General features: G+C 40.6%; 3 protein-coding genes across 5 annotated transcripts in view; 2 read left to right on the plus strand and 1 right to left on the minus strand.

Moving 5' to 3' along the window:
- LOC106747005 (lysosomal Pro-X carboxypeptidase) overlaps positions 1–4,125 on the plus strand; it is a 5,960-nt gene extending 1,835 nt beyond the window's left edge. The window contains exons 2-7 of one of the 2 annotated variants that reach the window (XM_014624234.1): positions 164–304; positions 618–898; positions 1,109–1,266; positions 1,364–1,536; positions 1,937–2,286; positions 2,374–2,674. In XM_014624234.1, the coding sequence (XP_014479720.1) occupies positions 164–304; positions 618–898; positions 1,109–1,266; positions 1,364–1,536; positions 1,937–2,286; positions 2,374–2,458 (1,188 nt within the window). In that variant the 3' untranslated portion in view covers positions 2,459–2,674. The other variant, XM_014624232.1, reaches the window with a different exon arrangement.
- Positions 4,126–4,219: 94 nt separating this feature from the next.
- Positions 4,220–27,164, minus strand: part of LOC106747004 (kinesin-like protein KIF3A) — a 30,448-nt gene continuing 7,503 nt past the window's right edge. The window contains exons 3-27 of one of the 2 annotated variants that reach the window (XM_014624231.1): positions 22,347–22,597; positions 18,903–18,988; positions 18,543–18,741; positions 17,328–17,695; positions 16,591–16,816; positions 15,577–15,725; positions 15,057–15,151; positions 14,805–14,978; positions 14,438–14,635; positions 14,050–14,319; positions 13,789–13,962; positions 13,234–13,432; positions 12,911–13,137; positions 12,620–12,839; positions 11,905–12,025; positions 11,618–11,829; positions 10,962–11,026; positions 7,082–7,500; positions 6,633–6,823; positions 6,422–6,561; positions 6,111–6,308; positions 5,585–5,979; positions 5,011–5,428; positions 4,612–4,737; positions 4,220–4,455 (exon numbers count right to left, since the gene is read on the minus strand). In XM_014624231.1, the coding sequence (XP_014479717.1) occupies positions 4,318–4,455; positions 4,612–4,737; positions 5,011–5,428; positions 5,585–5,979; positions 6,111–6,308; positions 6,422–6,561; positions 6,633–6,823; positions 7,082–7,500; positions 10,962–11,026; positions 11,618–11,829; positions 11,905–12,025; positions 12,620–12,839; positions 12,911–13,137; positions 13,234–13,432; positions 13,789–13,962; positions 14,050–14,319; positions 14,438–14,635; positions 14,805–14,978; positions 15,057–15,151; positions 15,577–15,725; positions 16,591–16,816; positions 17,328–17,695; positions 18,543–18,741; positions 18,903–18,988; positions 22,347–22,597 (5,259 nt within the window). In that variant the 3' untranslated portion in view covers positions 4,220–4,317. Of the gene's footprint in view, positions 4,456–4,611; positions 4,738–5,010; positions 5,429–5,584; positions 5,980–6,110; positions 6,309–6,421; positions 6,562–6,632; positions 6,824–7,081; positions 7,501–7,861; positions 8,003–10,961; positions 11,027–11,617; positions 11,830–11,904; positions 12,026–12,619; positions 12,840–12,910; positions 13,138–13,233; positions 13,433–13,788; positions 13,963–14,049; positions 14,320–14,437; positions 14,636–14,804; positions 14,979–15,056; positions 15,152–15,576; positions 15,726–16,590; positions 16,817–17,327; positions 17,696–18,542; positions 18,742–18,902; positions 18,989–22,346; positions 22,598–27,164 lie in introns of those variants that run through there. The other variant, XM_014624230.1, reaches the window with a different exon arrangement.
- LOC106747007 lies at positions 8,584–10,631 on the plus strand. Its single transcript, XM_014624237.1, has 3 exons — positions 8,584–8,778; positions 9,063–9,230; positions 9,339–10,631. The coding sequence occupies exons 1-3, from the start codon at positions 8,713–8,715 to the stop codon at positions 9,351–9,353; spliced, it is 249 nt and encodes an 82-aa protein (XP_014479723.1). The 5' UTR covers positions 8,584–8,712; the 3' UTR covers positions 9,354–10,631.

A 27,164-nucleotide genomic window follows, 5' to 3' on the forward strand; every position in this document is an offset into this window, starting at 1 on the left:
CTTTAAACATAAATTTAATTTACTTAATATAGATAATAGACGTTTAAGTCATTTATACATATATTTTTATTAAGATATTCTTATCATTAGTAATTTTTATCTTTTATGTTAAGTATATCAATTTTATTATTAATTATTGATATTTTACCACGTATATTTAAAGGTAGATCACTTTAGCTTTGCTATAGAAGATACCTTTCAATTAAGATATCTTATAAATGATACTTGGGGAAAAGAAAAGAATGCTCCTATATTCTTCTACACTGGGAATGAAGGCAGAATCGAAGTTTTTGCCGAAAATACGGTAAGAATAAATATAATCTTAGATATAGATCTTTATTAATTATTATATTTTATCTTTATGTGTACAGTAGAGAATAAATTACACAAAATCATAATATTTGTTGACGAATATAGTACGATATCATTCGTGCATGATGCCAGAATTTTATTTTAATCTGGAAAAAAAGGGTATAATTCTAATCCGAAGAGAATTTAATACGGTTGATCCAATTGCGATTTGTTATTAATAATGACAACTCACGTGTCTAAATCAGCACTAGAACGAAGTTAATGTACATGTAATGTATATTTAATCGATCTGAAATATTTGGTAGGGCTTCTTATGGGAAACTGCTCCGCAATTCGGCGCACTGGTGGTTTTTGCTGAGCACCGTTACTACGGTGAATCGTTGCCCTATGGCAACAAGTCCTTCACTGATCCGCGACATCTCGGGTATCTCACATCTCAGCAAGCTCTGGCCGATTACGTGGAGCTTATTCAGCACCTAAAGTCGAGGCCGGAATACAATTATAGTCCGGTAATAGTTTTCGGCGGATCGTACGGTGGTATGCTCAGTGCTTGGATGCGTATGAAATATCCTAACATTGTTCAGGGGTGCGTTTATCAATGTTTGGTAATAGTGCTGTTACGATTCTATTCTACTTATATAGTTAAAAGTGCACGTACGCACAAAAGAATAAATCCGCTTCGTGTGAATGTTAATGCAATCTTCATATCTATCTGATATTTATATATAATCTTCATTTTATTTAGACGATGATCAATTGCGTCGTACTTACAAACAATATTATCGATTCGTTGTAGCGCGATTGCAGCATCCGCTCCGATTCTGCAATTCACCGACGTCGTGGCGTGTGAAGCGTTTGCCCGGATAGTAACGTCGGACTTTCGCGCTTCGAGTCCAACGTGTGCCAAGCTCATTCAGCATGCATGGGGCGCGATAACCGAAGTGACATCGAACGGTAACGAAACAGTGTCTATAGTAATAGTAATTCAGTGTAATTCGTTCGCCGGGATTTCTTTCTTATCCTCATCGTCGTCGTTCTCTTTCTGTTTTAGACGAGGGCAAAAAGTGGTTGTCGGACAACTGGAAGTTGTGCGAACCGCTGAAGACTGCGGAGCACGTAGAAACGCTAAAAGATTTTTTACAGGAAGTCTACACGGACCTGGCCATGGTTAATTATCCGTACGAGACTGATTTCTTAACGCCGCTACCAGGCCACCCGATTAACGTGAGTAATTTGATATTTCAATTGGTGAACTTTCCTTCGACAAATTCCTGTGGGTTCCTGTCTGGTTTCAAAATTCCCGCACGGATGAAACAATTCCGTTGGTGTAACTGAATTTTTCGCTGTCTGAAGATCAAACGAAAATTCGGTTTTATAATAACAGATAATAATAGAAATATTTCTGTAGGAGATTTCTATTCGGTCAATTGTTCTCAGTTGTCGCAACAAGAATTCTAATGCAGCTGAGTGCTCACATTTCTTGTCATCGAGTTTTCCTTTCTTGTAACGGAACTTTTATTTGGTTTTTCTTCAGTTATTCAGAAACGGAGTTTCTTCCCAGTGTGCTCTTGTATTTTTAACCGGAGCCCTTTGAAGCTGCCAATTTTTTCCTTCTCTCGTTCAGGTCTTTTGTCGGCACTTGACGAACTCGTCGTTGACGGGAAAGCCGCTGTTATCGGCGCTCCACGGAGCTATCAGTATTTACACGAACTATACCGGTAAAGCAACTTGCATGTCCATAAAGGACGCGGAGCCGGGCTTGGACGCCCAAGGATGGGACTATCAGGCGTGCACGGAAATGGTGATGCCAATGTGTTCCGACGGTATCAACGACATGTTCGAGCCGTCAGAATGGAGCTTCAAGGATTACAATAATACTTGCTTCAAGAAATATTCCGTGTCCCCGCGGCCTAACCAAATTTGTGAGCAATACGGCTGCAAAAATCTCACTACCGCCACAAATATCAATTTCAGGTACATAAGACAATAAAATTCTTTTTTTTTTTCATTTCGAGCATCTTAAGACTTTTCTTAAAACCAACAAATAATCGTGTATGCAAGGTGTCTTGGAATAACCGCACATGGAGTGCATCGAGAGATTCTCGATACTAAACGAAGCGGTTTAACGTTTACCGAAATTCAGTAAGCAAAAAGTTTAGTAAACAAAACGTTGCTTCGTTTGGCATATATAGACCTCACACTCTAATTTTTATTCATTATATCATTCTTACAATAAGTCTTTTACAATATAGAAATATCCCTACAATTCTCTATTTCTGCATTTGCATTTCCACTGTGTTTCGCACAGTTTTCTCCCTTGTTCATCGGCGAATTCTTTATGTTCTTTACATTCCCATTCCTCGCGTGCTTTTAGCAACGGATTGATGGATCCGTGGGCGAGCGGAGGTGTGCTGCGCAACTTGTCTTCGTCAGCGATAGCCATATTAATTCCAGACGCCGCGCATCATCTCGATTTGCGGGAGAGCAACAGCAACGATCCATACGACGTAATCCTCACGCGCAAGTTCCATCGGTACACCATCAAGAAGTGGATCGACGAATATCGCTAGAATGACACTTTATCACTTCAGGTGATAAAAGAGATTCTTGGAATTTTACCGAGAACAATTATCGCACGCCCATCTCTCGAAATTCTCCTTTATTTTGCAAAAATTATAAATACAAGAACAAGTACGCGTACACATCGCGAGAACAATAAATACTTAGCACTGTCGTGCGGCTACTTGCAAAATTAAATAAAGCATCGACAAAGCTCGTTCGAAAACATACGCGAAGATGTTCCGATATCACAGTAAATAATAATAAATACGCGCGTCAGGCGTTGTATAAAAGATTCGACCAAGTGTAAAGTGCTCTTGCAGAACAACACGAGAGTCTGAAGGACATATCGAAACGTATATCGGAACGATCAGACTGTCTTTCAGACGTCCTTGTTGTTTGGATGTTTCATGTACGAATATAATTCCACTAGAGCGCGTAAAAATTGTCGTTTCTTCAAATGAGGACTCGCAAAACGCCATTATCGAGATCACTTAATACTAATACTTGACACTAATTGTATGTGCTGTATTATTTTCCCTAGTTTATTTCTTTAGCGTATTTAATTTTATGCGACGAAGAAGAAATCATACGTTGGACGTGAGCGAACAAAATTACCAAAGACATACGCATTTCTATATATAGGGAAAGCTCTTTTCTTAAGAATATCGTATCTTTAACTGAATTTATAAACATGTTATTAATTTGTCATGTGATGTGATATACTGATTCTTTCGAATTGTCGAATTCGTTTCTTTTCCACAGGTACAGCATAGTTTTCATTTTCCCAACGGGCTTATACATATACATAGTTTTCCACGTCAATAACGGTCTTTCTCGCATATTATTGTTAACACGAAAATGTGTATCTCTAGTTATTTAAATACACAATCTGAATTTGTGTCGAGGTGCTAATAGTTTTATATATATTATATATAAATTAAGAAAAAAAAGAGTTGCTTTGTTACTTGTAGGTAAAATACTTGTGTACCTCTCATGACGTGTTCTAAATGCGAAAGGAATGCGTTTAAGGTTTTAGTTTTAGGTACGTCTACTGTATCTACATCTCGTAACGAATATCTAAACCAGTGTCTGAGTGCATCAACCATCGGCTTCCCTGCCTACCGAGTCCATGTTAAACTGCATCTTCAATTGATCGAATGCGATGTACGCGGTCACGCACGTTCTCGACACATTCGTCCGTATAAAAAAAAATGTCAAAATCTTAAAAATATATATGCGTTGCAAAAATCACATTGACGGAAACGTTAAAACGGATGTATTGTATGTAATTCTTCATATCTCTTCTCGATCGCGATACGAGGAACACGGCACGATCGCTCTAGCGAGTCGCGGATGCGTCCGAAACTAAAAAAAGATCTACAAAAGTGTGAGAAAAGATAAACCTCCTCCCCCGTGACATTGAGTGGCCGAGGATCTGCGTCCTCAGTGCGGTGTACGTCGATGCGCCGTGGTTGGCCTGGGTACACCGGAACGGCTTCTCACTTTCTTCGGTTGCACGAATGTATTGTCTATTCCAGTGTTGTAAGAGAGATATATATTTGACATGTCCGGCGGAGTTGCCTGCGAATGAGACGAATTTACGAGATGATAAACGTTTCGAGGCGACTTGTGCGGGAAAATTTCAAATTAGAAATTTCAGCTTCCATGAAGGAAGACCGATCTTGAAAAGATCCTTTTTTGTGCAAATTAATGATATGCAAAATGAATGAATCTCACGTCTTTATTATTTCCTGTCGGCGACGCGGTCTGCGCTTTACGCATGTTATTCCCCGTGTACGCCACGCATTTCAGCTGCCATTCGCCAATATCCTCGTTCCAATGAACATACCTCTTGATCATTGTCTGCATGGGTGTGAATACAAGATAAATATTTAATAGTAAAGTAAAATAAATAATCATAATTTATTCAGATGTTTATAATTAGTGAGAAATATTTAATAAATTGAACAAATATAACTTAACCCGTTAACTCAATAACTTTTACGAATATTTCTCAGATCGTTCTAATTGCCTACCAATCAATGTTTCTCTCTGTCGCATCGATCTTTCTATTTCAAACATAATTGTCGCACTGTTACTTTTTCCGCTCGGGGACGGAGAGATGTTTGCACGTACCTGATACTGCACGGGAATGTAATGATTTACAATCAGATTCTGCAGCTGCAGTTCTCTACCGATTCCCCGCACGCCCTCCAGAAGGCCTTCCATCTCCCTTTGGTGCTCCTGCTGCAGGTCGGACAACTCCGCCTTGACGGACATCAGCATCGTGTACACCCGCGCCAATTTCTTCGTTTTCCCGGCCGCTTCCTCCTGCAGCGAGGAGTACTTTTCTTCGATGTCGATGCGCTCGGCCTCCTTCGCCTTGATAGCCTTCTTCAGTTGCTCCTCCCTGCTTTTCCGCTGCTCGAGCTCGATCGCCGCCGCTGCCAGCAATTGCTCCTGCGCCTCTGCCTTCTCCAACAGATTCTCGCCGCCTACTAGTATTTTGTTCTGCAGATTTTGCATCTTTTCCCGGAGTGCTTCTTTCTCGCTCCTGGAATCAGGGTCCAGCTTCATCAAAATGTTCTCCTCCACGTATTATCTCATTATACGTTTGTTATCGGTTTAATAATACATGTGTTTATATATCGTTAAAGATGATGTTTCGTTTCACATTTGTCGAATTAATTCTTCATTTTGACAAACTCACTGGGTCCTCTTCAGTTCAATGACGTCCTTGTCCACGGGGCTCTTGTCATCTCTCTCGGCCTTATCGACTTTCTCCGTCGAGTCTGTGTCACCGTCCTCCAACTCCTCCATTGTCAGCATTTGACTCCTCCTGCGTCGGACTTTCCTGTCACGCTTCGTCTTCTCCCTCAACTCCTCCGAATCGTCCGACTCTTCCTCGGACTCCGAGAGCTCCGCACCGTTCTCCTCCAGTTGTTTGCGCAACTGCTCGATCTCAACTTGAAATTGACGGAGCAGAGCGTCCTTCGGGTCCTCGTTGATTCTCGCGCGGTTCTTGATATTTTTCGCGCGATTCGCATAGCGCAGAGTACTTATAGTCTCATCGTAATTTACGTCTGCCGGACTGATGTTCGCGCACTACAACATCATAATATCGGGAACGTTATTGTTCTTTGAAAGAAAAAAGTCAAGTCTTGAGTAATAGCATTCATGAAATTCCTTTTGTAATAAGTAATTGCATAAAGTACTCGCGCTATCTCATCACCTACCATCAACGTTTTCGAATTTCCACCCAGTGAGTCCTGAAGCAACCTGGTCAGTTTGGAATTTCTGTAAGGCACGTGAGAACTTTGACCATCAACCAGTGCGGATATTACGTTTCCTAACGTGGACAGTGATAAGTTAATCTTAGTGGCTTCACGAAGTCGCACCCCGGTTGCCTTTGTTCTGCTTTGTCTCTCTGATCCCTGTAGCCCAACAAACATGAGGAGATAGAGAAGTTTCAAACAACGTCCCATGCATATCTATATAGCGAACAGTATTTTTCACGATTGTGTAACAAACGCGTTAACAAACGTACGGCTAGATCCACCAAATGAAGCTTCCCCATTTTTACATGTTGTTCCCCATCTTCACCGATCTGACTAGATTCCACCGTGATCGTAAATATTGCGTGAGATCTCGAGCTGGACACATTCATGGCGGTTGCCCCGACGACGCCTGCAAGTTCAGAATTATTTTTAACATGTACACACATATTGTACATCGGTTTGTTGAACGTTGTCACTCACGATTCTTATTGCCCAGGGACATTATGCGGTCCAAATCGTCAGCATTGTTCACGACATATCCGCTAAGATCCTTCACGAACACTCCGATGTCTGGTCTTTCCTTCACCTCCAGCCGGGTATTCTGATCCTTACCAAGAAGGTCCCGAACTTCCTCATTGTAAATTTCCAAGTACGTCGCGCGCACTAGAAATCTATCAACGTTAATCATTAAACTCACTTTTTGACGCGGGAATTGAAATACATTGAATCTACCTGGATGGCAAGAGTATCTTAATCATATGTTAATTGCGCTGATGACTTTTTAATTTGTCAGAGTGGTAAGAGAGAATCTCTGTCATATTTTCGTCATTTACATTAAATTGTAATTACGATGCTACGTCATATATCACGAATTACGATATAAAAATATGCACTGTTTCTAGCGATTCACAAACACGTCAATGCCTTACTTCTGATTTTCGTCGGCTTTAGCTATGTGCCCGAAGATCTGCGCAAATGTGTTTGGAATAATTCCTCTGGCTTGCGGAGAAGTTTTAGCGCCCGACATGGTGTAGGTCTTGCCGGTGCCAGTTTGGCCATACGCAAAGATCGTTCCATTGTAGCCCTGTAGTACCTTGTCTACTATAGGCCTGGCAGTTTCATTGTAAATGTCCACCTGTGTAGAATCCGTGTCAAACGCTGCGTCGAAGGAAAAGACTTTCGGTGGTTCTCCGTGCGCCGCATTCGAATTTTCTATAGTGATTTCGCCGTTCAGCGCATCCACATCTATTATATTCTTGCAGTGGCCATCCAACTCCTTGCTGCTCAGAGGTCGGACTCTCACCACCACCCTAACATTTTCGATTTCTCCTAGCTCTGTAGAATTATCCTGGACAAACATTATAGGCTATGTAAGAATAAATCCTGCATTTTAGCATAAGTATTGCGACTTGGACACGCGCAATTTCTGACAATGCATTACACCGGGATGGCACCATATTCCATGATATAGTAAAAAAAAAAAGAAAAATATTGATATAAACTAAACACCATTGTGTTAAATATATTATCAAGAGTAATGATCAGACTGAGATAATGGAATAATTATAATGAGAAAATGATGTTGGAGGTGAGAAGGCTCTTCTCCGGGTTGAGGCTTCCCCAATCAAGTTTGACGTTTGAGATATCTGACGTTTGAGTTTGTCGTCGATCTGGGGAAAAAGTATGCACTCGTGCAAAATGATACTAACTTCGGTCCCCGGCATTGCGGATCCGTTTTTCCACAGTAATCACATAAAAGCGCACTTTTTCCCACTTTTCTTACAGCATAAATGTATAAACGTCACGATACTGTCGGGCTAGCAGACGACCTCCGTAAACAAATGGATCGATTTCTGCAGAGAGAAGCCTGAGAGAGCGTCACAAGGGTTTCTTGGAATGCTTCCCTCGTTGCGCCCCCTGCAGAAATGGGCGTAAAGCACCTGTTACGCCCACTTTTCGGCACTACCGGTCAAATCATTGGTTCGTATCTCTGCTATGTATGAAATAAAAATTTATATATATTTTATTATATATATTTTATTATATATATTTTATTATTATATTTTATTATGTTCTATTATTTTTTCTGTACAGACTCTTAACCATATTATAATATTTATTCCAGAATTACATATTTCTCAGAGAGAAATTATGCGAGACTGAAGCTATAATGTTCCAAATTTGAAGCTGCTATAATAATAATAAATAACAATAATAATAATAGTAATGCTGCTATACCTTTTTGTATTTTTTGCTATCCAGCGGCAACTTCGAACATGTGACCCGTTTTGACGCTAAAAATGTGCGTCGAACATCAGCATGAAAAGGCATCTTAATACCTTGCGTACAATCAATGTACCGAGCGGACCTTTCAGTAAGTCCTTGGATCTGATTGGTACGTGCTTTCAGACCTGACCAAGATCTAAAAGTACAGACTTGCCCATCCCTAAATGACAGGTAATGTTTGTATCTGTCATATACATGGTTCAGTGTAACTCAAGTAAACACAGCGACATTTCGAGCAACGATATCACTCGGTTCGTCCACGTAATATTTCGACATGGGCAACTGTTGCGCTTCCTGTTACAAAGAACAGTCGTCATACGAAGATCTTACTCCTGATCGGGTATGTTTTCGCCGTATAAGGGTTATGTATGCACATTCAAATATTTTTGCCTGCGCGATTAAGATTCCTTTAAGTCGCAGTAACGTGTCCGGCAAATGACGTTTCTAATGTTCTGCGAACAAATTCCCCGCATCTTTCCTTCATAAAGTAATTTTTTACTCATTATCTGAGTTTTATATTTGTATTTCTTAATTTTCTTCTTCCTACATATTCTTAATACGACACACAAGATTGTGCTACTTGGTATATTTTACATAAATTGTGACATGTATTTGTTCGATCAGGAGACTATGCGAAGGAGGCAAGTTGAAGCAGCAGAAAGAAGAATAGCGGAGCAGCAACAACGAGGTATAAAAAATATAGATGTTGTTAAAAGACAGCAGAAGTTAACGCTGGAACGTGAGAGGCGAGAACAAGAAGCTGCTGCCAGCAATACACAACCTAAGTTAAAAGTAAAAATATCAACAATTGCAATCTTACATTATTTGGCTGAATTACATCGCATATAATTGATCATACATTTGAATAAGACTTTATTAAATTTGATATATCTATTTCAGTGGCAGGTGAACTAAATTGTGGAGAGGTACTGTTTATATATATATATATATATATACCGCATACATTTAATTGCAAGATGTTAAATATATTTAAAAGAAGTATGTCTAATTGGATGTGGTGATACAGGGATTTCGTGTTATTAACAACATGTCACGATCACACAAGTGCAATCTTATCTTGTACAATTTAAGAATTCACAGAATTAATTTATAAGAGTTAGCGAGTTTTTAATTTAAACATCACGTCATCTGAAACCAAACGGTTGATACTAACGTTTGTCTTTGGCTAGCTTAATTTGCATCACAACACTTTTATAATGAGTGTGTTCTGAGAGACACAATTGATATGTTGCGTTTGTTGAGAAATTTTATATCACATTTGAAATTTCACTCAACTTCATTCAACTTCTGCTTAAATCTATTAAATACATAATTGTCCATTTTCTTATTCGGTGACATATTTATGGAGAATATGTATGATATATTGTTGAATAATTTATTTGTAACGTACACACGTATATAAAGATATATAAATTATATATTTACATATTTATATGTTTGCAATTTTACACATGCATAATTATAAATTATAGCTAAATAGAACAGCAAAACAAAGAAGTATTTTAATCCATTGTTAGCTTTACTTTTAACGAAAATGTACTTTCGTGATAGCCAGGTTTCAAATTTTTTATTTTATCGGTGTGCCTATATTTTAAAAAATGTCTGTGTGTGCACTGAGAAATAAGACTAAAAATGAGTCATGATATAATCACTTATACATGAAGATTTATATATATTGAGCTACATTTGATATTTGTAATATTTGATAATTGTGATATATGAAAGAGGTAATTCCCCAATTAAACTCTAATATTATATTTATATCTGTAATATATTGTATTTGGAAATAATACAAAATATACATTTACTATTAGAATATTACTACTATTATTATATTATGTTACATATATTGTAAAGCAGCAATATGCTGCATGGTAAATGTACAAATGTATCAGAAATTACAAAGATATTGAAATGATGTTTCAATATATTTTTTATTCATTCGAACGTGTCTTTTGCATTAAATTTTGCATATATTAGAAAAATCTTAATATATATAAATTACGATTTAATATATATATATGTATATATATATATATGTATAATTTATCTTATATAATTCTCTCTCGTCACAAAAATTATGTACTAAAGAGTGAAACTTCTTGTTAATACAATTGTACAGAACGCTGAACGACATCATATGGAATGTTATTATTAAAATGCTGAAAATGATATGATGTTAGGTATTAATAGCTCGTAAAAAGAATGATGTGCATAGTTTGTTGTTTGTAAAAATAACTTTTATGCGTGTTCTTTTTTTCCCCGTAGAGAAATATTGATGGAATACACGTTCCAGAGATTGGATGTTGCCCCCCGAAACACGACAAAAGAAAGTTTCACTTTTTTCTTATATTAATGTGCGTTGAATCGCGATGTTGTATAACAACAACAGTATCTTGTTTTCTTTGAATTTCATATCTTCCCTATCCGATGGACTGACCAAGAGCGAAACAGCTTTTTCGTCGACTTATTCTTAAGCTCCTTTCCGTGAGCGATTTGTACTTCCAACGAGGCTCCGTTATTCAACGCCAACCACGTGTGAATCTCGTCGCTAGCCGCGGAAACTCCTAGATTCAATCACGAACAAATGAATTTCACATATTATGTGCAAACACCGAATATAATTTAGCACATCCCTTTGAGACCCAGGAAATTTTTACCTGGAAACCTTTTGTGTATAAGCGCTTTTCCTTTCAATACTATTTAAAAATCTTAGGGAGAAGTCGTTGGAGAATTTTTTCTTATATGCACTGAAAGAAGAATTTGGCACAACAATTATCAAGATTTAAACAAGTTGAGCAGTTTTAACTAAACATTGTTTGATTACCGCAACCAAATCCTCTCCACTCAGTACCATATAACTGTATATAGTATATGGCACTAAATGTTTGGTTACAATAACTAAGCAAAATTTAGTTGAAACTATTTAACCAAATCTTGGTGATTGTTACCAAATCCTTCTTTCAATATGGATCCTAGAAAGCCATTATTTGTGTCACGGTTGTGCGATGGTTGAGCACACAACGAGTCACACATAGATACAATATCTGGCGATTGTGATGGTTCGGGTTTAAAGGGATATACGACGTATAAAGTCATTATCACAACATGATGCAATCGAATATATCTTACACTACGGAAGAATATTTAAAAAGTACCTAGCAATTCGTGTAGGGTTATACGCCGACTGGCCAACAATTCCTTGCTGGCGCTTCTGATCTCAAATATAAGTAACGCTTGCCTCGGCACACCGTCGCCTTCTATATGGAAATCGATACTGAACTGAGGATTAGGCATAGCCGGCAACAGTCGCGATTTAGCGATGGTCTTACCGCCATTGGCCGACATGATCTTGTCTGGACTGGTGCACCTGGAAATCCTCGGCTCCGTCATCGAGTCTACAGAAACGGACGTTGTTGTGCACGCCAACATCGAGTATACTTACGTTTGGAGCTTCACGCGACAGTACAACTGGGCGATATGCGCTACGTGAAGGCCTTGCGCTTGAAGAACCTTCCCTTCCACTCCGGAATACTTCTCTCTAGTACCGTTAACGATTTTCAGATCTATGGAAAATCATACGGGATTTTATTTTGACGTATCAAATTTCCGAATCCTCCTAAAAGAGATATTCCTTTCCAACAGGAAAAGGTTTCACTGTTTACAGAGAACACAGACAGCGAAACTTTTGCCGAGACAGATTTTGCGTATTGTTCGCTATAAGTTTGGTCGACGGCTTGTTGTTAACAGAAATACAACAGGATCTGCTAACGTGATTGTAGAAACCAAGCGAGATCTATCACTGTTCCGTCACCATTTAAATAAAACATATTAGCAGATCCTGCTCGATTCTTGTCGCCAATCTGCCGTCAAGTTATCTCAGCAAGTTTTGTCAACAGAACACGAACTCAATGATGGATCTACCGTGATATTTTAATCAACCCGCCGGCATACTACTAATATTTTGTTTACCGGAAATTAACGTATTTTCATTTTAATATATTTTCTTCTCAGCGTTTCCTCAAATCAATGATATAGATGATACAACGAAGAGTTACGTAACATTTTAGTTTGAAAGAATATACGCATGAAAGATTTCTACGTTATTATATTGTACGTAACATTGAGGCTCATCAATCTTCTCAGTGTTACTCACTAACCATTCGGTCTCAATCTTAACCGCGGACTGGGCTGCCTTATCCTGCCCAGCATATCTGGTTGCGAGACCGCGTGAGCCAGACCGGATTCCGACAGGAGTTCCGTGGCGTCGGCCTCTCCGCCGCCTCTCGGCTCCAGACTCAACGTGATACCCTTGTTCTCGTTCTTATCCTCTATGTTCACTTCCGACCGGAATCTACGAAGCTTCAAGCCCCGCTTCACCTATCGATTACACGATGTGCCTTGAAGTGATGTTGACGTTGAGCAAGATAATTCGTGTTTTTTTTTTGTACCTTCTGTTTCATTACGCGGAAGCTGTTGTACTGCGGTAACTTCTTCCCGAAGCTCTGCTCCGGGCTGGGAGTCAGGCTATGGTGAGAGGACCGCCTCTCCCTGCTTTTGCTCGTGTCAGCCTCGTCAACGGAATTATCCGCGGCGGATTCCGCGATGACCTTCGGAATCCAGAAGCTCGTCGTCCCGTTCACCTCGTTCGATTCTTTGCTGGTCACACTGGCCTTATCTGTGTCACAAAATGTAATCAACCGAACGTCGAGTGCGGAACTCATCATTATGTTGATTAGAGGTCGAATCACGAGGTATGAAATCACGACGTTACCAGACTGGCCGGACGTGGTCGGCTTCAGAAGAGTGACAGTGCGCGGCGGTGGCGGTGGCGGTACCACCGGATCCAAGTGCAGGCGTATCTTGGACTTTTCCATGGAAGGCCTCCGCACGATGCTCGACAAGGAATCCGGCTCGGTGTTCAGACGAGAGGAATTGTCGCTGATATTGCTGGTCGCGTATGTACTTTGCGTCTGAAACGAATAATTGTATAATATACAAACGTGTTATCGTCTGAATACTCTTGAAAGACATAACAACAACCACAATTATGCATGAATTATTTTCCAAAATGTTTCGAGAAATATATATACAAAAATGTACGTGTAATTATTTTCTAATAAATGTTTAATGTTAATTTTATTTATTTTTTCTATACTTTTTATATACTGTGTACGAATGATATTTCATCCAATGTCTCTATAAATAGTTCGTAAAATTACTTCTATATTTCAGTTGTTGGAACCATCACTCATATATATATATATATATAGACACTCTCTAAATGTTAAATAGTAATAAATATCACACAAAATGTCGAAGATTGTACCTCACATTCCTCCGACAAGATCTTAATTTTAAGCTCGACAGATCCCGTTTTGGTTCCCCTGAGCGTGAACCAATGGGACTGATCGCTGGTCGACAGCTTTCGGATATCGTCGAGAGTCAATGATACTTTCCCGAGGTAGTCCTTCATGCCGAAAGTATCATGATCCCATAATACCTGTAAGGATCGATTAGAGGATTTTCATTCCCGGACTCCTCCGAGCCGACGATATAAAGTCGCGATGCGGAAATTTGCGAAATTTACGATATCTAAAGTTTCTCCGACTCTCGGCAGGCCCATGATGGAACTTTCATCCCAGCAAGGATTCAGCGTTTTCTTCTTTATGCTACTCTTGTACTTGGTATCGTTGTTCAGCTTCAATTCGCAGAAAGGATCGCTGAAGCCGTTCAGATCCTTCGCGACGAGATCCTTCGCGCGCAACAGCGTCACCTCCATCAAGCCACTTCCGGTGGAGAGTAGACTGGATATGTCGGAGGCGGCGGGATCGGCGTCTTTGTGTGTCAATAACAGCTTCTGAAAGTATTGTGAAAATTAAGCAAAGAAAATATTTTTGTACGATAGAGTACTGTTGATAGAAAATAGTAAGACGATATTTGTTTTCTTTCGTTGAAAAATACAAGATTCCACTAACAGCTTGTTGCATCCACGGTAGGCTGTTCCGTTTGATTTTTGGCTCGTCGTCTATCATGGCTGGAACCATGCTGCTCCTACGGCTAGTGAGCACTTGTTGTATGCTCTTGACGGGATAAAACAAAACGGAGACCGTCATAGTGGAGACAATGTTGGAACCATTGAGCGTAAGTTCTTTCCTGACGATCCAGTTCGTATCCTTCGAGAAAAGGGAACAACAAGAGGATTTTATCGCAGACACACAAGATATCTATCTAAAAAAATATATTTATAAAGTAACAAGTTCCTTCTGTTTGTATTTGAAATAATTGTTACACGTCGTATTTATTTGAAATTACTTCCAGTTTGGAGGGGGATCGTCGAATTACCTGAGACAAAGACAGCATGGCCAGTCCGAGCATGTCCGTGTCCACCGACTTCGAAATATTCCACGAATAAATAACGAAGCTCAGCGACACTTGGGTGTAATCCTGCACTAGGAACTGCGCTCTACAGTCCCAAATCGGCGAGGTGTTCGAGCGTATATAGTGCGTTGTTTTCACCTGGAAGTTCGCAAGAGGTTCACCGTATTTTCTCGCGCATTGTTTGAAAATGATAATTGAAGTGAAAATTGCTCTCACCTTCTTCCGATTGTTGAACAACATGCAGTAAGGGTTGCACTGAGCGGCGTCGCTGTTAAGATTGTCGGCGGAATGAATGTAAACCACTAGTACCCCTGAAAATGATGAAACCCATTGCATTATGAGCGAATTCTTCCGCGGGACATTCCATCGGCTCTGAGAATTCACAAGTTTTACGGACGATAAAATGCAAAGCCTGAAGTTAGTCTTCGCTATCGCTACATCTAGCACAAACCGCGATCTAACGAAACAGTGCGCTATATCAAGGAACACATCATGCTGCACGAACGCATTCATCACTCGACACCACATCGACTTTCATCTACATTTACCTGCTTTGTTCGCTCTGTGATAAGAGTCTCGCGACACTGAAAATATTTTCATACGATAATATTGATCGCGGAAAGGGAAGGAGAGTATCTCGGGTTAGATTCATCGTGGCTTGATAACGCTTATAGTTGATTTCTCTCTTTCCTATGCTTTAATTTTGTTGTTACAAATTTCATATTGTTATATGTACCTGCGAGATGCAAATTATCGACCGCCAAATCCGGCTGCGGTAAGTCGGGATCCAAGTGCGGAAGGGCGGTGTATTCCAGCCGCGCGTTGATGTTTGGGATATTGGCGCTATTACGGGACGGTTTCTTCTGTTGTAACACGGTCTCGACGCTGTCAAAAGCCGAGATGAATGGGTTTAACGCTAAATCGAGGGAAGCCGCGATTTGTCTCCGGCTTTCAACTGAGCTGGTTAATCAGGATTGGGCGATAACTAGTTAGTCAGTTAAGTTAAAAAGAGTTAATAACTTTTAACTTAATTTTTAATGCAAAACTATAGTTTGAATTAACATTCTATTAACCTTTTCTTTTTAAATATAAATTAGAATAATTCATCGATATTAAAATTATTGCGAGCTGTTGAAAGTGAGACAAATAAAAAATAATATTAGCAAAATTTTTTTCGTCTCTCACCGCTCGTGTTCTATTTTTGTACGTAGCATAAAAACAGTTTGTATATTCTTATAATAAACTATCTTTTTATTACTTCACGTAAATTTAATCTATGATTAAAAGGTCATTTATGCCAAACATACACACACGTATATATACGTAGTTTTGCATAATTAATATGTTAATTTAATTTTAACTTAATTAACTAGAATTGTAATTAAGTTTTGCTTAAGCAACTTGACTACATTAATTTTATAGACTTTTAATTTTCTTTAACTTGGTTAAAAGTAAAAATCGACCTACCCGATTAATCCGATAAATCTTTGATTATATATAATAATTTCGATTATATTTAATTATCTCATTCAATTTGATTATGCATCTCGAATAACTGCTTTTTATAAATGATCTTCAAGTTTCGGATGCACCGTACGGTATATACCGTGCGAAATGTGATTAACGTGAGAAACTCAATATTTACACTGACGACGTAACACCGTGAGAGACGAAAAGTGCTAAACTGCGCATATTGTACCACGCCAATGTAACGTAGTCTTTAATTAAACGTGAGCAGCGCGCCACTTACATCTGCGAGTTCTCCCAGTCGTAAACTCCCAACGCTAACTCGAACTGCGCTAAGGTAATGGTACTAACAAGCCGTTTCGCTTTCAGCTTGATCGTCACCCTCTCGTTGTCCAACGGCCCGACCAAGAAGGACACGTCTTCAGTCCACGTGTTGTTTAAATTCGAGGTGATTCGTCTCTGATCGCCCACCGTTACCGCGAGCCATCTCACCTCGTCGGCGATGTTCGCTAGCGGCGGAGAAAGGTTTATTGATCTTTACTTTACAATGAGTACACACACGATAACTTCGTAGGGACGATCTTGTAATACGACGCGTTTGACGACGATAGCGACCGTGGTAGAAGGTCTCACTTAACTACATCGACCGTGTATAAGGAAAATTTTACGTCGACCATTTCATTCTGCATACTCGGGCTCTAACGAGGCGAACGAAGCGAACGAAGTTCAATTGACGTCAATTGAACAAAGATAGTTCAACCGACGTGCTTCGATCGATCACGTGGCCGATTCGAAGCAGCGCGAAGTCAACGAGGACTTTTTCTAGCGAAAATCTATCGGTCGTGCAACATCGTCAGTTGCTCTAACGCGCTTGTGATACTTGGCAACTTCAGACGAAATCCTCTTCTGATGCCGAGCAATCCTTGTGAATTGTACCTCTATTGCATTGTCAAACGGCATTGGGGAAAATTAAGTACCATTTATTGAAAGAGAGGACTTCTTCCACGAGGGGATCCTTACCGGGGCAGCCGTTCTGGCACAGAACAATGGTGAGTACCCCTTGCGGCATGGTATTGCTCACGGAATCCAGTCCGGGACCGGGCCGCTCTTGCGCCCTCAGATCCATCTCCAAGTGGCCCGGATCGACCAGCCAGCTGGCCAGCGCGTCCGTGACCACCGCGTGGATCCAGGTCTTGATCAGAGGCACCTCCATCATTTGCACCGCTCGCAGAATCCTCACGCTGAACCAAACGTCCGGCTTCTCCAGGAAACTTACGCTGAGCCCGGTCGCGTGCGGGAACGGTGCCGACGTGTTCAGACTCAGGTTGACGAGGATCGTGCCCGACAGCGACAACTTCTCCACCGCCAGGTCGATGTCCATCCCGACGCTGTCGGTGCATTTTTACGGAGCACATTAGTACAGTCGCTCCTTTTCCCTCCGCGAGGGTTTGGTAATCCCGCACGATACCACGATATCAATTACTTCCATTACTATTGATTATTCATTGTGAACTAATGATAGTCCATTTTTTACTCATTTCTTTAACGTGCGTTCCTCCAGGTGATGAAATGAAGCAGGTGTATACGAATTAGCATTAATTCATATTTTTATATGTAAGCAGAATACGTATAACCTTACATAAGATAAAAACTGTTCTCTCTTACATGAAGACACATAGTTCTATATAATTCCAGTAAAAATATATTCGGGTGATTCAAAAATAATTTTTATGAATTGAGAGGGAAAAAATTTGGATAGAAAGAACGATATCTTCCAATTAAGAATTATATCAATATGAAGAAAAATTATTTTTAAATAACGATATATTTAACATGAAACTATATGGAATGTCTTCGTGTAAGTTTTGTCTTTACATAAGATCATATATCCTTGCTTATGCATGAAAATATGAGTCTTAAATTGATACTAATTTTTCATTTTGTGTAAGAATATAGAGAAAACCAGAATACAGATCGTTTCGTTTGATTATTCAGATAACGAAGGAAAATATACGAGTGAAAGTTTGGAACGTTGTGTGCGAACGCATAACTTTAATCTCAATTAATTTTCGATACAAATTTCCAGTAAAAATGTAGCGAGGTGAAACATAACGTTAACGTGCGTAAAGAATGTGCAATGGCCGCGATATACGTGTATAAATTTCTCCGGCTCGTTAGAGAGAATACCACGGAATGATTTTTTTATTAATACGACAAGCGCTTCGTGTTTCTCACCCTTTACCAAATAACCGCGTGGTAATGAGCATGCGGAATTGCTCGCAGTCCAGTCGCACGTCCGCTTCGATGGACAGTTTAGTCTGGCCGGAAAGATGCCCATTAGGGAGATCATCGTCGCTGCAGTAATCGAGAGTTCTCACGCGAGTAATGCACGGCGTCTGCTCGCCGAGGGTGAGTTCGCGCAATTCTAATGGACCTGAAACGAGGATCTCATGATAGGTACACGGCGCGGGTAAACGACAAAGTAATTTGAGCGTCCTCCTTTGAGCGTCGGTGATTAATTCCTTTAGTAAGCCTAGTCGGTCTCTCCCTTTCTTTCGCGAGTCGCCTAAGTGTTTCTTTTAGGTATGCGCTTACCTAGTATACCGGGTTTGGCTTCATTAAAGAGAGGCTCCAGTCGTTCCTTCGCTAAGGAAAATATACTGGCGGCGCTGAATCTCCACCTGGGGAAAATAATACGCGACGTTATAGGCGAGAATCGTCGCGCTGTCGTTATAGACAAAGAGTTTCTTTAGATTTAGTACATTCGCTTCGATTTGTTTAATATTATATAAACAACGTAATTTTCATTAATATAATTTCGTACGAATGAAAATTTTATTGTAAATTGTTATTTTACTAAAGTAAACCGTGTTGTTTGATAGAAAAAAAAAACAGTATTATTTGGAGGAAATAATATTTGGATTTCAATAAAAAAAAATTATTTTATTATATATTAAATATTGTTCCATTGAAACAAAGAAGTCCTTCACACGGTCCTTCATCGGTTTTACTTTTCTCAAGTAATTTATTGTTTGCGACAACCATTGCAATATTTGTTTGTTGCAAAGACAAATTTGTTTCAAAGGATTTGTTTTGAAGAAATCTTATTAAATCCGAGGAAATCTTTTTCTCCGTGTACGTGTATACTTGTAGGGCGATAAAAGCATATGATAAAAATGCATAACGTATGATTAATTTATGCTTGTATAAAATTATATTTTATTAGATGATCGTGCAATTTTATCCAGGCCGAACGGTACATATCTTCTATGGTCTATAGTCTCAAAATATAAATTCATTAGATATCTTCTTTCATTATTGTTATCTTGAAGAAAAAAAATCATAGTGAAATAAGACCATAATATGATCAAACCAAAGTAAAAAGTAATCTGCACGTTATATCTAACATTTTTAGTGAAACGCGATTTTTTCATTTCGATCCGCTCGATTATTTCTGCGATCAGCAACGCAGAAAATATTTTCTTCATACGCACTGATTACTTGGATCCTTTTTTTCCCTGAGTTTTCGTGCGCGAGCAGATCTCTCGAGAAGTCTCGCACGATGTGTCGGGACACGATCCATTAAACATTCAGTTTAATTAAGCGAATGGCCAGATTTAATACGATAAAACACGCCACTCGGAGCGTGAAAAACGCGCACTGACGTTTCCATGTCACGACAAATGAGTTATTTCGAGTTTATCGCTAACGACATCTCACTTTCGCCATCGATAACGAGTCGATTCGCATGATACACGATACGTCTGCACACGGCTTCGTGAATCGATCGAAGAAGAACGAGACCGGGCGGGTGAAGTTAACACGCCCACGTGTTTCCCATTCTTTTTCACAATGAATTAATAATGCTCCACCAACTGACGCTTTCACGACGATTCTTCTGAATTCCATCGCTAAATTTTTCCCTTGTGTGTACGTTGCGTTAATCTATAATTGTCTCACAATTGTATTCATAATATTAGCGTTATTAAATTAAAATACGTAAAATTTTACATTCTATCGACGTAAATATCGCCTTTATTATTTGTATCTTGACAAGTATGTTCATGTTAGAAAATCACTGAAAATTGCACTGGTAATTCCATATTATCATCTCTCTCTCTCTCTCTCTCTCTCTCGTGGAAGCGACACATAAAATTGTTTCTGATCGCCCACCGTGAAATATCGTTTTTGTTTAAGCGTCATCGCGCGCGTAGCCGGAGTCTATCCATGGGTTATTATCCCGGGCCTTTCTATGGGGTTCTATGGGACGCTCGATTCTATAGAAATTCCTCCGAAGTCGTCGTACGTTTCCTGCCTTTGCACATGATCAAATAAATGCCGGCGTGCTCGACGCCGCCGTCTGTTTCCTTTATGCGCGTGAGCGTATATAGCGTGTCGCTGAATTCATCGCTTTTTCTTCGCATGTAGATGTTCTCCGCCGGGTCCCCCCGCGGCGAGAACCCGCAGCTGGCTGTTCAGGAATGCTCGAACAGGTCTATCAACTATCCAAATAAGTAGCACTCTTTCCACGCCTATTCCCGTCCGCCGTGCCGGCCGTTTTCAGGTACTGTCAAACGTGGAAACCTCAAAAGGAAACGAAGAGAACGTTGCCGGGACGCCGGGTCCCACAAAACTTATATTTTTCCTTGATACACATACATAATCCTCTCGCGAAATTGCGACGAACGATCCGCGAACGCGTATGTGAATCCGAGTAAATTTCAAATGAGATATCTTGGCGAGGATGAAAAGGAATTTTGAAAGGAGTCAAAACGCGTGCATATTCACTGCGCGAATTTAAATATCTCAAAAGCGTCTCGAAATCCCGGAGATTTTTCGTCATTCTCTTTTACCTCGCAACGTACCGTCGGTGCCATTCATCATTATGATTGAATATATTCAGGTAGAAAGGAATTCGCTTTAATGTATTTTAATTCCGGGGGAGTACGGATAGCTGATTTCTTTCTATTGCATCCGCCATTGGGAATTACATTGAATCGATGTCCGATAAATTTCAGCATCGGCGGTTTATTCCGTTGGACGCGTGTCAGCAACGGAGACGGGACAAAGATTTTATCCGCGGCACCGGCAGAACGTGAAAGGCCACATATACATATATATATATATGTGTGTGTGTGTGTGTGTGTGTGTATAGCAGGAATGTGGTGTGTTTACAAATGCGTATGTAGCACTCGTTCTCGAAGCGGGAGTTCATCGGCCTTTCCGATGTGCGACGATACAATCACGATACACTCACCGGCGTGTTACAATAGTGTTATTACCGCGGATCGGAGCTACACGGAAGAGCGGCTCGCGAGTTCACAAGAAACGTCGCGTTGTAGCGACAACGGATCTGCATCACTGTGCCACATCGGCGAATCTTTCCTCCGAGAATGTCTCCACTTTCGTCGTTTCCCAATTAACCTTGACGTCGCCAATTACACCAACCTCAATTCGTCCGCATGCATAATTCCTCTGGTAAAAATTCACGTGTGACTTTTAGGAGACTCCCAGTAAACTAATCAACTAACAGTAACGTCACACTAACGTTATAATTTCTCACTCAACAATGTGAGCGCGATACAACATGCGTTGTACATGATCGTTGAGCAGGGAACATTGTTGCAATATTACTGTTGGTCGATGTTTATTGGGTCGGCCGATAAAAGTGCAGTAAACATTTTTGCGTTAAGAAGAACGATCTACTGAAATTTCATGCATGTTGACTAAGTGAATGCATTAATTCAACATTTATATTTATGTACTTTTCAACATGATAAGTAACATAATACAATAAAATTTCAGCGAACCGTTTTCAACATAAAATCTTTTTACTGCATGTAGACGCAATCGCGATGCAAGTCACTTTGCAATAATGAATTTTTCCAAGCGGATCGTCAATTATACAACATCTTTGAGGAGGAGCCTTTATTCGTGCGTCCAATGTAAGTAGAGAGACTGCCGCGGGTACGTGGTCCTTCCTCACGATTAGCTTCCGCGGGGAATCATCGATGAAAACTGGTTGAAAACGGTACTTGCCATTTATTGAAGAGCAGACTGAGCCACTCGGCGGTCTCGTCTTTGTACAACGCCCGTCTCCTACGTAACCTGGCCAATTCGTGCTGCAGTTCCGTCTGAAGGAGCCGGGATACTCTCGCTTTAACGACCGTCGCCGCCAGTGCCAGGACCAGAACCAGCCACGCCAACGACAGTCCGGCAGCTCCTATTATCCAGGTGATCGTGAGCGCCGCACCGAGATAGAGAACGGTGCGGATTGCCTCTGCGTCTCTCTGCAAGGATATTTTATCCGGTGCATTCATGCGCGCGTTGCACTCGCATGTTTCACGTGTATATGGAATGAATGTAAAAGGACGTTCTTTTATTTTCTCACCACCTTCCCCGTCGTGTGCATTAATCCGGCAAATAAGCACGATCGCACGATGGGTACGAAAGGGTTAAAGTTTGTCGTCGGTGGAATCAACACATTTGCATCATGACTACTTAAGTTTCTGTGTTCAGACGGCGTTCAACTGACGGTTGGCCCGTATCACCGCGCGCGGCCGTATATCGGCAGTTTTATTATTTTCGTTAACTTCTACAGTACACTCGTTCTACAGTGCACAGTTAACTTCTACAGTAAATGATTTCCGAATAGTTCGTAAAGTTTATTTAATATGGTATTTTTTTAAATGGTCGATATAAAAGAAAGTCGCGGCTCACGGAATATTTCGCGCTCGGTGATAGGAGACGATCGTCATGTGCGGGATATTCCGCTTACGGATGCAAATAGGTTAATTGTTTGCCGATTACTGCGAGACAATTGATTCTTGATCATTCTTGCAGAATAATTAATCAATGATCTGTCTGATTCATCATTGACAGGGTTGAATAAATTTACCTTTTTCTTTTCGTTAAGTATTAAAAACTATCTAAGTAAAAGCTAATTGAAAGTTGAGTTAAATTAAGTTGTTAAAGTTAAAAGTTTCTTATGAAAAACTACATATATATATATATAATTTAGAAGAAGAATAATTAGGTCGGATGTATATAAATAGTTTTGCACAATTAAGTTAATTTACCAAACCGTGATCACTGATAACAGACAGATAATTGGTTCTCCGCGGCTGTGGAGAATCAGAAATATCCTCGTTTTCCTGGGATCTTGCTTCCAAAGATCCACCGAGAAATGAAAGACAGGCAGAAAATCGTAAGATATGAAAATACCAGCGCCACCTTCGCCCACCGTGGCTATATTTGCGCGTTAGGGTATTATTTTCTTCATTGATCTGCCTTCGCGCTTTATTGCCCCGTTGGAGTGATCCGGAACTTTGAAATATGATTTTCTCGTTTTTCGTTCTCCCCTCGCACGTTTATCGCGCGGATACCGTGGCCGTAAGTATCAGCCGATCGGGCGGTGTCGGTGCGCCAACGCAAATACTCGTGTATTACGGGGTAATCTTTTTTTCGTATTCAATGCGGCGCAAAAGAACATTAGCGACAACGGCCGACAATCGGCAGCCGAGTGTACACGCGCGTCCACTGTTGCTCGCAGCGTATCATTAACAGCAATTACCCCGGGAGACGGTACGTACGTACGCATGTATATTTCGCAATTTCAGAATATTCTCGGAAAATATTTTCGTCCCCGGGCGCGCGGAGCGAAAGCTCCCGACGTCACGCGACACTTCGCGACACGTCGTGCCTTCGTCTTGCTAGGATGTAGGACATGATTCCCCATGTGCGTGCACACACGCGACATCGCGTGCACCGACACGCGAAAGAGTTTCTCTGACGTCACCGAACAGCGTCATTAACCTCGTGGTCGAATTTAATTTCGCACGGGCGAAGGAGCGTAAGGAGCTGCGGGTTTTACGGTTTTATATGAGAACTTCATGGATCTCTCTTCTCACATAAAGATAGGCGAAGGAGGAGAGCCGTTATCATTGAATCTATTATCGAGCAAAAATACGCGGATGGCCTCCGTACAGGTGTTCGCGAGCGAAACGGAGCTGTAACGGAGATACGATAAATGTGCCAACGATGAATCTTCTTTGTCGTGGAATAATTTATTCCGTATTAATACGGTTAATACGCAGAAAAATGCGTCCCGATATAATTTTAAGGTATTTTGTTTAATAATTAAGGTGATTTGACGTGATGGCGATTTCTCGTTGCGCGAAACCTGAATTGGTTTCGGAAAAAGGAGATATTAAAAGACGTCAGGGCGAGGTTCCCTCCCCTACTCTTCACTCTCTCTCTTTCTTTCTTCCGCAGAATTTATTACGTACTTCCGAAGAGCAACGCCTGCCCCACTCTTAAAATTAAATAGAGCGATATTAATGCGATGATTACAACGCGGCCCTCGGATCTCATCTTGAGGACGAAAGATACCGGCGTTCCCGTTCGCGCATAACATGCCTTTGCGCAATAGTAATTCAACCTGTTTCGTCAAGAACGTAACGTTTCATTAATTGGAAAGTTGTCCAATGTTAAAAGAGGCGTACCGCATCGTAAAGTACGCGGTGGTCCCCGAGCCGCGTTGGAGCGAGCCGCGTGTGTGTACGTGTGTTTCGTCGAAAGCCATATTTTCCCATTTACAAAATTACAGCGAGGTTCAAATATCATTATCGACAAGATCCTTTACCCTTGCGCACACAATTTACCAGAGCGCGTTAGAACTGCCGACGTGCGAGAAAAACGATTCGAAATGCGGTGCTCGCGTCGATTTCGTCTTAGGATAGGCTGAGTAAAAGATAGAAGTAAAAAGAAAAAAAACACGCGCTTTCTAGAAATTATCATCATTTTTTAGATCAGTTAGATTTTAAACGCGATAAAAAATAACTACGCGATGTGCGATGAAATTACATATTCTTATGTAGCACACAAAAATCTCTTTGCACACGGCCGGTGCTCCTTTCGAATACAGCACACGTTCGAAATTCGTGATCTCGATATACCACGCTTTTCGAGAGAGGAGCGCTAATTACTCCCTCTGTAGAGTAGACTAGAAATGCGCGCGATAATGATCGCAACGAGAAATCCCACGAGTTCCGTGCCGGAAAGCGTTACTTCAATGACTTCCCACGCAGATAATCATTTCAGTTCTGCATCCATAAATTCAGGTCTCGAATAATAAATCAACACGGGGCTCAAGGAGGGATTTCCAGAAACCGTAAAGATCGCGATTCGCCATTCATTCGACAAGCGGAGATACGTCTCTCTCTAGCTGCTTTATAATTGCAACCCTCGCAAATCGTACCGATCAATTGTAATTTTCTCTCGTAGGAAATACGAGATCTCTCTCTCTCTCTCTCTCTCTCTCGTATATTGTTTCGTTCCTATTAATATGCTACTCCCGCGAGATTTCCTCGCGCTGCGATATCAGACAACTGCGTCATTATGTCGGCCGTCGTCGAGAATTCAATTTGACGAGTGACAATATTTAAACAATCTCGCATGCTCGCCCGAGACTCGGATCAGCCTTGCACGGGCTTGACTGAAGCACGGAGAAGCGAATATAGAAAATTGATGAGTCGCGCGACAATAGTCAGAACGCGGCCAATGACGCCGACGAACGTTCAACGTCGTGCGCACGTCGCGAACGTGTCGCCGGGATATCCCGGCTCCTCTCCCATGTCCGCAGAGTATTGTGCCCGTACGGTTGCTTTTACGGAATTGACGATTCAGCTCGCGTGGGCTCCTTTGAAAAAAATGCCACTGGCAGAGACCGGCCGTTGAGATTACTTGTGCTCTCGCGGCGCATTCCGCGCGAGAAATAGTGCCTGCCGCGTTCGTGTTTTTCGTATCGCTCATTCGTGCGATATCGTCGTTACATTATTAATGCGAGAACGCGTGTCCCAGTTTTTCATCCCTCGAGGTTTAGCGGAACCCGACAGTTTGTGAGTAGTTACCGAGCCGTTACTTCGGCTCGATCGGCGTTTGTGTCAAAAATCGATTCAACGAGCGCGAAGACATCCGTTAAGGAGGCTATATGGCTCAGTGTTATATTTTTTGTCGAGGCACGTCAAGAAGGTAACTCATAAATTTAAGAAGCAAAATTAAGCTCTCATACATTTATTTAACTGCCTAAATAATAAATGTTATTTTGAAACGAAGTTGAGTTAAACATAAATGCACACAATGTTACGAAGACGAAAATATTATTTTTCATTTTTCTTGTTAATGCTATTTATTTATGCATTGATATACCTAATAAAGTTGCACAGATAATAGAAAGAGGTAAACAAATATATGTATATGTAATTTGTTTATAATGTCTGCATATATTACACAGAAAAAGTACTAGATTCAAATATATAATACTTTATTTGGATCAAGTAATATGTAGGTAGCTATTTATATTTCTGGCCTTGGTAGCAGTAAGTGTTGCCAGGCGCCATCTGACGTTGTCATTGGAAACTTGACATTGTTGAACATAAGAACACATTGTCATTTGAGCGCGGTTTGTGTTGTTTACAGTGAATTGAAAAATTCATGTCGGGCAAAAAATGGAATTAACTCGTGAACATTTTCGTGCGATTATTTTTCATAACTTTCGACGTGGATTATCAAGACAAGAGTGCATCGATGTACTTAATTTTTTATACAGCGAGAAAGTACCATCCTACAGCAGTGTAAAAAACTGCTATAACGAATTCAATCGTGGCCGACGTTCGCTCCAGGACGTGAAGGTCGTCCAAAATCGGTTGTTGTGCCAGAAAATATCGATGCTGTGCGTGAATGATAGACTGATAAAGCAAGATCGTCATGTGACATACCGTGAGATTGAGGCATCTTTGGGCATTAGTATGACAAGCATCAATAAGATATTGCATGAACATTTGTCCGTAAAAAAAA

Source organism: Dinoponera quadriceps, unplaced genomic scaffold (genome assembly GCF_001313825.1).
Source record: "Dinoponera quadriceps isolate SergipeBrazil2010 unplaced genomic scaffold, ASM131382v1 scaffold2088, whole genome shotgun sequence".
NCBI classification, from domain to species: Eukaryota; Metazoa; Arthropoda; class Insecta; order Hymenoptera; family Formicidae; genus Dinoponera; species Dinoponera quadriceps.

Excerpts from the sequence above, each read along its gene's own strand:
- LOC106747007 (XM_014624237.1), top strand. The coding sequence starts at position 8,713 with ATGGGCAACTGTTGCGCTTCCTGTTACAAAGAACAGTCGTCATACGAA. Across the intron at positions 8,779-9,062 it reads AAGATCTTACTCCTGATCGG|GAGACTATGCGAAGGAGGCA; the intron begins GTATGTTTTCGC and ends TTGTTCGATCAG.